General features: G+C 42.3%; 1 protein-coding gene across 1 annotated transcript in view; it reads left to right on the top strand.

Annotated features, from left to right (window-relative positions):
• The window catches only part of LOC102379220 (tensin-3), a 477473-nt gene that overhangs the window by 300476 nt on the left and 168134 nt on the right, over positions 1 to 8863 (top strand). The window contains 2 exon segments of the mRNA XM_025212996.1: positions 6778 to 6907; positions 8183 to 8248. Of these exon segments, the coding sequence (XP_025068781.1) occupies positions 6778 to 6907; positions 8183 to 8248 (196 nt within the window).

The following is an 8863-nucleotide window of genomic DNA, read 5'->3' as shown; positions in this document are numbered from 1 at the left end:
GGGGAGTGGGCGGGGCCTGCAGGGGCCTCACCCATAGTCCCCTTCCCCCTCCTCCAGCCCCCCGACCCCTTACTGACCAGCACTGGAGCCCTGCTGCTGGCACACTGCCTGCCCTGCCCTACCCTGCATGGGCAGGCAGCATACTTCAACACCAGGTCGAGGGCCAACCACAGAGACGCTCTGGCAGCCAGAGTGTCTCTGTGGAGGACCCAGCCTCTGGCCCTGCCCCACTTTTTTTAACTTCATTTTTGTTAGACTCTTAGATATCCAAGGGTCTAATTTTGCCCCTGCATTGCAGACTTGCAGCAGGGGGAACCTGTTCCTGTTCCTGCACGTGCCTCTTGCAGCATCTCAAAGGGGTTTGAGATGCTGCAAGAGGCACGTGCAGGCTCGTCTGGATGCATCCTATGAGTTCATCCCTGCATGCCTGAGCATACTCTTATACTCCTCCCTAGTTATTTTTCCATGTTTCTACTTCTTTTAAGCTGCCTTTTTTGTGTTTTAGCTCACACCTGCTAAGCCAGGCTAGTCTTCTGTCATACTTGCTAGTCTTTCTGCATATTGGGATGGTTTGTTCCTGTGCCCTCAGTAAGATTTCTTTAAAATAGTCAGCTCTCCTGGATTCCTTTCCTCCTTAGACTAGCCTCCCAGGGGATCCTGGCCATCGGTTCCCTTAGTGAGTTGAAGTCTGCTTTTCTGAAGTCCAGGATCCTTACTTTACTGCTCACCTTCCCTTCCTCAGGATCATGAACTCAATTATCTTATGGTCACTGCTGCCCAAGTTGCTATCCACTACTACATTCCCCACCAATTCATCCCTGTTTGTGAGCAGCAGGGCAAGAAGAACATGGCCCCTAATTGTCCTCTCCAGCCCTTGCAGCAGGAAGTTGTCCCCAACACTCTTCAAAAACTTCCTGGATTGCCTGCTATATTGCTGCTATATTGTCCTCCCAGCAAATGTCAAGGTGATTGAAGGCCTCCATGAGAACCTGGACCAGTGATCGGGAAACTTCTGCTAGCTATTTGAAGAAAGACTCACCCATGTCATCTTCCTGGTTGGGTGGTCTATAGCACTCACACTCCACAACTTTGCCCTTGTTGCTCTCCCCTCGGACTCTAACCCAGAGATTTTCAACAAGGCTATCTCCAGTTTCATACCGGAGGTCTGAGCAATCATACAGCACAACTCCACCTCTTCTCCCCTGCCTGTCCTTCCTGAACAGTGTATACCATCCATGACAGTATTGCAGCCATTTGAGCTATCCCACCAAGTCTCTTTTATTCTAATCGCATCATAGTTCTGTGACTGTGCAAGGACTTCTAATTCTTCCTGCTCATTTCCCAGGCTCCGTGCATTTTTGTACAGAGACTTGGAAGTAACAAACTAATTACCTACTTTCTCAGGAAGAATGAGAAGGCCTCTGCTTTGATCTTCATCCCCCAGACAACCTAATTTAAAGCCCTCCTCACTAGGTTAGTGATCCTGTCTACAAAGATACTCTTCCCTTTTGTTGTCAGGTGGATCCCTTCATCTAGCAGTCCTTCTTCTTGGAACAACATCCCATGAGCAAAGACGCTAAAGCCCTAGTGGTGACAACCTCTGCACAGCCATGCATTGACTTTTGCCACCTGAAGTCACTTCCCTTGCCCTGGAAGTACTCCTTTTGGAAAGGGGGGTTGCCATTTTGGAACCAGGAAAAAACCCAACAAACCATATACTAAAAAAATTAAACACCTACTATAACATATTTTAATTTTATTTAAAAAAATATTTTGTTCTGATTTATGTGTTTGCTTTGTGTATATAGAGGTGATTGCATAATAGCTCAAAATACAGTCTTGGGGTAGGGGTGGTGTGCTTGAGGAAGGGTATAGGTGTATGTGTGGTTGTGGGGGGTATAGGGAGTGTTGGATATGGGGGGATGTCAGGGGCAAGGGGGGCCCTTGAAATCTCCAGAGCTGCATGTGGTGGCAATGAGTGGGGCCAGCCTCATAGCTCTCAGCTCCCTGCGCTCCTACCCAAGTCCCTGGCTGCACGTGGTGGCAGCATGTGGGAGCAGCCTGACCCAGCCCTACCCAACCAGCCCAACCCATAGCAGCACATGGCTCCCCATGCTCCCAGTCCCCTTTCCCCCAGTGGGAGTCCCTGGCCCCCAACTCAGTGGGGCCCTTACTTAAATTTCCACTCTGGCAGGGAGGGAAGAGCTGGACAGCCACAGGTTTACCAAGCAAAAGCCTCTGCCAGACAGAAGCTTCTTGTCTCCAGCACCTCCTACCTTTGGCCTGGGGTGGGTGAGGCCAGACTAGGGTGGGGTTTGGTTGCTTATTAACCAGAGCTGCACCTCCTGCATGGAGGCGTTAGCTTTCAGAGAGGCAGGCAAGGGCCAGGGCCCATGATAATTCTTCCAATTTACAAAAGGGCCCTGCAGGCCGGATGGAATTGCTTGCCAAGTCAGATGCAGCCCACAGGCTGTATTTTGCCTGCCCCTGCTTTAATTGACCTACTTACACTGCGCTGAAAGTCAGATTTGGGAATAGAAGCAAAGGCTCAGAACCTGTCCTGTCTCTAAGATGTCTAAGCATTTGCCTCCACCCCCCCCCCCAAAAGTATGCGTCTTGCCTCAGGAGGCCAATCCTATTTATTCCAAGGAGGTGTAGAGCTCTCCATTCTCTCTCTAGGCATCCTTCCAACATACTGGGATCCAGCTGAGTCCAAGGGGAGATGTCCACATGAACTTGTGCATCAGAGGGAGGAGGAGTGGAAGCGGGGCCTACCCACATACTGCACCATTTCCTATGCAAGGATTATTTAATCAAAATTCATAAATAGCATTGGAAGCAACAGAAAGAACTGAAGGCTTTCCTCCTAGATGAGTGCCCTCCATCTTATTTGCTGTCTTATAGTTCTGTGACTCTTGCATTTCTTTTTCGCAATGGCCTAGATCAGCTGTGTTTGCCCCATCATTGGATTCTAGGATACTGTCCCAGTAAATGGGAGATATGTATTCAAATCCCCTCTAGCTGAATAGTATCTAAAATCCAGGTCTTCCACTGTACACAGTTGTCCTAACCCTAGGCCAAGGGGGACAACCTTTTTGGCAGGCGTGCCACAAAGCCTCTTAACCTCCCTGAAGTGCCACGGCCATCCCCCTCCCCTGCCCAGTCTACTGCTTTACTTTCTGTTCCCTGCCCTGTGTCCCTGCATCAGATGTTCTGCTCTCTGCTTCCGCTGCTTTGCTTTCTGCTCCCTGCCCTATCTGCCACTGTGTTGCCTGTCCCCAAACTGGTCTGCCACATGCCACACGCCACACGTAGAGGCTTCCTGTGCAACTTGTGGCATATGTGCCACAAATTGGCCACCTCCCTGTGTTAAGCTATTGAGCAAAAGGTGAGTAGGCTCTTAGCTTCCTCCCATAGCAGAATTGAAAACTGCTTTTTCATAAAGTGCTCATGAAAAATTAGCACAAAAAACTTATTCTTTGTAAATGGCAATATATTGATAATGAACAAGTACCATATGAAATGTTGTTTCATAGTAAATTATACTTAGCATGTTGTTTTCTTCCAGAATTTCTGTGTTAAAGTCTTAGGCCATTTTCAGCCTTGTTTTATATGCTGACCCATGATTAAGTTTGCTGTTCAATCAAGTAAAATGGATAGTATGCTGTAGTTCATGTGCAGGCATAGTCTTTTAATCCAAGGATGTTAAACACCTGCTTTTCTCTCAGTCTTTTCCCATGGTATAAATGTGAATGGTAAAGTTTAGGAAAAATAGCCAATTCTGAAATTAAAGAATAAGTATATAAATAAATTAAATAGAATTTTTAAGATGCCAGATCATTAAAAACACACAAGGATAGACTTACTATAATTTATGGTAACACTTATAATTCCCAGGACACCACTGAGACAGGCAGTGCAAAAGTGTGTAGTGAGAGAGAACCTTATCATGTACATGGATAAGGCAGAGAACAAATGGGAAAGGAAGTGACAGAGAGAGATGAAGTGACTCAGTAAAGGTCAAGTAGCAGCTCAGTGGCAGAGCATGAACTAGAACTTCCGCATCCAGATTCAGTATCCTGGCTCCTGGACTATGCTTCCTCCAGTTAGACTGCTTGTGTATTCAGGATCACAATATAAGTGTTTTTTAAGTGTTTTAGAAAATGAGTGTACAATTTCTGGGTTTGTGTTACTGTTTACACATGGTGCGCTACACTAATGCCCTGACCCAGGAAAACATGCTTAATTAAACATGCTTAGTTTTAAGCATGCATGTAATCCATCTGAAGCCATTCTGGTCATTCATGTACTTAAATCTAAGCCACTGCTGAAGTGTTTAAGTGGGGTGGAATTTACATTTTTACAGGTTTGAGCCCTGTGTTTGAAACATTATCTTTGGGATCTGATTCTGTGTCATGCCAAATACCCTCCCTAAAGCAAGCGTGAAAGGTGTTGACACTCTACAGAACTGTTGTCTCATCTCCCTGTCTAGGCTTTTTTATATGATCCTCATCTACATAAAAACTAAGTGCTACATAATCACAAATGGATTTTTCTTCATGATTTCCCTGTTAGGTAGGGGAGTGCTTTCATCCCTTTAAGAGTACTAAGACACAAATAGATTAAGTCACTTGACAGAATTCACTCAGGAAAAATTGACGGACACACCAATTGAACCTGGTCATTTGACTCCCTCAAAACACTTGCATTATCCTGTAACTGACTTTGTATCTTGTGACCTCTTCTCTGTATTTTAAGGAAAATGATAAAAAGTATTTTTTTAAAGCTGTGATTTTTGTTTATTTAGGGATTACTGGTAGAAACTCATTACTTCTCTTTTATGTAACTTTTCATATGATGTGTCATTTTATTACACATGACAGTCTTGCAGGTGTGTGCACCATAAAGAGTATTGCATAAGAAAGCAGTTTATTTGATAGAAGATTGTTAGGGCGGTTTACATTTACTGACATTTGTTTAGTCTTTACTGTCTTTGTTCTGCATACCTCTTCAGACTTTTTCAATACAAACTTCTTTCATAATGCCATTCCCAGATAAGGGTCTTTTTGTATATATTAGTATAAATTAGAACTAACTGCAGTGAAGCCAAAGGAGGCATAATATTGAAAAGTCAGGGAAAATAGAAGGATAACCAGGTCCATTATGTTCATTAGATGCTTTGAGGTTCACTCGTTGAAAGCCAGACTAATTCAGTTGAACTGCTAACAAACATTCCTCAGTTGTATGACTCTGTTTCCTATTAGGGGTCTACTTCAAAGCCCGTCAGTGCCAGTGGGTTTTGAAAACAGTCCTGAACTGCTAAGATGAAAATCAAGATACTATATTGTAAAGTGATTTGTCTTGTCAGTTTTCATACACCTTTGTTTCACTCCCTTTTTCCTGACAAGTAAGATGAAAGTGGTTGGGAAAATAGTTTCTCGGGTGGATGAATAATATCTTAAATGAGAGGGGTGGTAGCATGACTAAAATTTAGACTGTTATCAGGATGGGCCCTCAGGTTGTTACTGAAGATGCATAAATAGCAGTGCATCATGAGTAAAAGGAAAAGAATGCACCATCAAGCCAAATAATTCTTCAGAGACTATTTATCTTTATTTTTCATCTCAGGAAGAGCACGAAACTTCAGAGTCAAGAAAGAAAACACCTTTGTAGTTCATCTAGTGCATCTGGTAGCTGTATTCATATCTGACAAAACTTTATGCAGTGTTTTGACCCCAGTTGCCTGGTTCTGTGTTGTCAGAGGTACCTGGCACATGAGAGTAAACTACTTCAAAAGCGGCCCCACGTGCCCAGTATATATGAGTCTGAAGAACCCACATTGCTATGAGCACTTAAAAAGAATTTAGCATTAAGGGAGCTTGTTTAATCTGAGAGTGAAAAGATAACAGTGGGTTCATACAAACAGTTTTAAAATTCTCCTGTGAGTGAGGTATACAACAATACTAGGGAGCAATGTTCTCTTGTAAGCCACTGCAACAAGTTTCCTCTACCTCTATTTTTAACTTAACTCACTCCACTCTGCTCTTCGCATATCTCCATCCACCAAATACATTCAGCATTTGTTCTAGAGCAGACTGTGACTATGAGCCCTTTTACTTCCCAGGGATCACCTGCTTCTTCCTTTTTGAGGCTTTTTAATCAGATCTGCTTATGCAGACATTCTTTCTACCCTGGTCTCTGAGGTTCATTTTCTATGCTGTTCCCTGAAAAATCACCAGGATTACTAGACTAAGCTGCAGAAATGCTGGTGGCTTATCTCCTTCATCCAAAGCAAAGTCCTGCCCTGGTTGTACCATTAGGAAGGCTTAAAAAATATATCCTAAGTATGTATACCAGACATAGTTTTATCAGTTTACTGTTTTACTAGTAAAATGTCTGAAATCTCTATTGTTCAGATGTTTTAGAAAAATTAACAGTACTTTGGTTTTAAATTTATGTTGATGCCTTGCCAAGGTAGTGCTATAAACCAACATTGAAAATGACTAATCCTCAATCAAAATCTGATCATTCCTATAACTTCATGACAAACCATGATGAAAACAGTAATTATTACTTTTTTCCTCATCTACCAAAAATGTAACTAGCTTTGCATTTAAGTAATTTTACATGTATGGTGTAAACTGCATTTTGTATGCTACAACATTAATGGTATCTGCAGTAGATTAGTTTTGAAAATTAGTTTCGTTCAGACAGCAATATGTGTACACAGGTAACTTTAAGAATTAACCCATTGAAGTGATTTCTCTTTCTTTTCAGCTGAAGTGTTACCACAAAAAATATCGATCAGCCACCCGTGATGTGATTTTTCGCCTGCAGTTTCATACAGGTGCTGTTCAAAGTTATGGTCTTGTGTTTGGCAAAGAGGATTTGGACAATGCTAACAAAGGTAGGTTACTTTGTGTGGGTGATTGGCCTTGTACATGTGTCAAGTTTTGTGCGACTGGGTCTGTGTGGTTTTGTTCAAAGTGATCAAGTCAGGGGGCCTGGGTGAGGGGAGGTGCTGTTTGACTATGTGCGTGCTTGCATTTAAAGTCGGCATTTTCCAAAAAGTGGATAGGAATTCCTGTCTTCACTAGAAAATACGTTCATTGCATTCATGTTAATCTGTGATAACTGACATGGGTTAAAATCCTGGGGCACGCAAGGCAGTTTATAGTTTTCATGTGAGATTAAAAAAAAACTTAGGTTGCTATATAATCTATAATTTAACTAGCCAAACTATAAAAATTGCAAGGTGCCTTGCTCTGGTTCTGACTCATCGTTTGGGGTGTGTTAACTAATCTGAACTAAGAACAGACTTTTTAGTAGTGAAGACAAAGCTAAAAGGAGTCTAATGTTCACTGAGTAGGGTTAGCTCTTCCTGTCAGTTGGGTCCCTTTAAGATGCTTCATGCAAGACGCCTACAAATTAAAATTGGGTCAAACAAAATCACTAGGCATACCTGAAACTCAGCCCAGATACTTTGGGTGCTTCCTGAAGTGTCACTTAATTTTTTTGTGTTATAGATGGTAAATAATGAGTTAAATTCTACCTGTCATGTAACATGCGTTAAAAATATACTTTCCTTCCTAGTGTTTATGTATTGGAAACGTTTGTTTAGTGGATTACAGTTTTGCTAGCATAAAGAATAAAAGTAGTTTGTTCCAGTTTTTTATTTTTTCAACAGCCCCACAAAACTTCCATAAATAAAGTACTAGAGAATTTTGTTTTCTTTTGGTTTGGTTTCTGGTTTTGTTGTGGTGGTTTCTTTTGTGTGTTGTTGCCTAGTCTGAGAAGTAAGCCACACTCTGACTTGCATTTGTGGGATTTCTTATGTTAGAGAGGCTGGCTTCTTTACTTTTCATTCCATCCAGGAAGAGCACACACCAACTGCTGAAACTTCCTTAGCCTGACGAAGGGTTTTGAACCCGAAAGCTTGCTTAATAACTATTCTCCAACTATTTGGGTTGGTCTAATAAAAGATATCAGATTCACCCAAGGAACCTTGTCTGCTTATGTTAGAGAGAACTTTGTTTTAGAAGCCTGAACAAAAGTGAGAAGGAAAAGAGGGAACGAAGTGTGGGGGAAGTACCTGAATTACACTGTAGAATTTTGATTTCTAACTGCATTGCTTCTGTTCCCAAGGAATTAAACTTGCTGAACTATTGTGTTTTGTTTCCAGATGACCGTTTTCCTAATTATGGAAAGATTGAATTGGTATTTTCAGGAACCCCAGAGAAAATCCAAGGTGAGCATTATATATATAGAATATGTTCACAAAGGAAATTAATTGTATATCAAAGCCCCCTTCCCTGCCACCCCCTTATCCTTCAACAGAGTTGGGGTTTAACTCTTTTATTCCTGAAGTTTTTAGTACAGAAAGTGTAAAGGCCCAGTAAGGGGCAGACATCCTGGAGATCAAAACATGGCTGCATAGATGGTGTTGTCATGAGGGCTTTGGGTTCTTTGACCATGGGTTGCTTTCCAGAAAGAGGGACTGCTGAGAAGAGATGTGCTGCACCCGATGAAGAGAGGGAGGAGTCTCTTTGCATACAGGCTTGCTAGCCTAGTGAGGTGGGCTTTAAAATAGGTGTACTGGGGGATAGAGAGAAAAGCCCAGAGGCTAGTAAAGAGCCTGGAGATCTATTTAAAAAAAAAAAGAAACTTAGGATGGAGAAGCAATAACAGAAGTTTTAGCACTGTTCTCAAGAAGAGGAGAGGAGAGGACAGCCAGATACTTAAAATGCTTGTATACTGATGTGGTAAGCAGGATCCTGGTTTTCCCTACTAAAAAAATAGCAAAATCTCTGATAAACCCCCCAAATCTGTGATTAAAATGAAAGGCCCATCACTCTTCCCCCCC

The sequence above is a fragment of the Alligator sinensis genome, unplaced genomic scaffold (assembly GCF_000455745.1).
Source record: "Alligator sinensis unplaced genomic scaffold, ASM45574v1 scaffold882_1, whole genome shotgun sequence".
Lineage (NCBI taxonomy): Eukaryota > Metazoa > Chordata > Crocodylia > Alligatoridae > Alligator > Alligator sinensis.
Note: the sequence above shows the minus strand (reverse complement) of the source record. Positions and strands in the feature narration are given on the sequence as shown.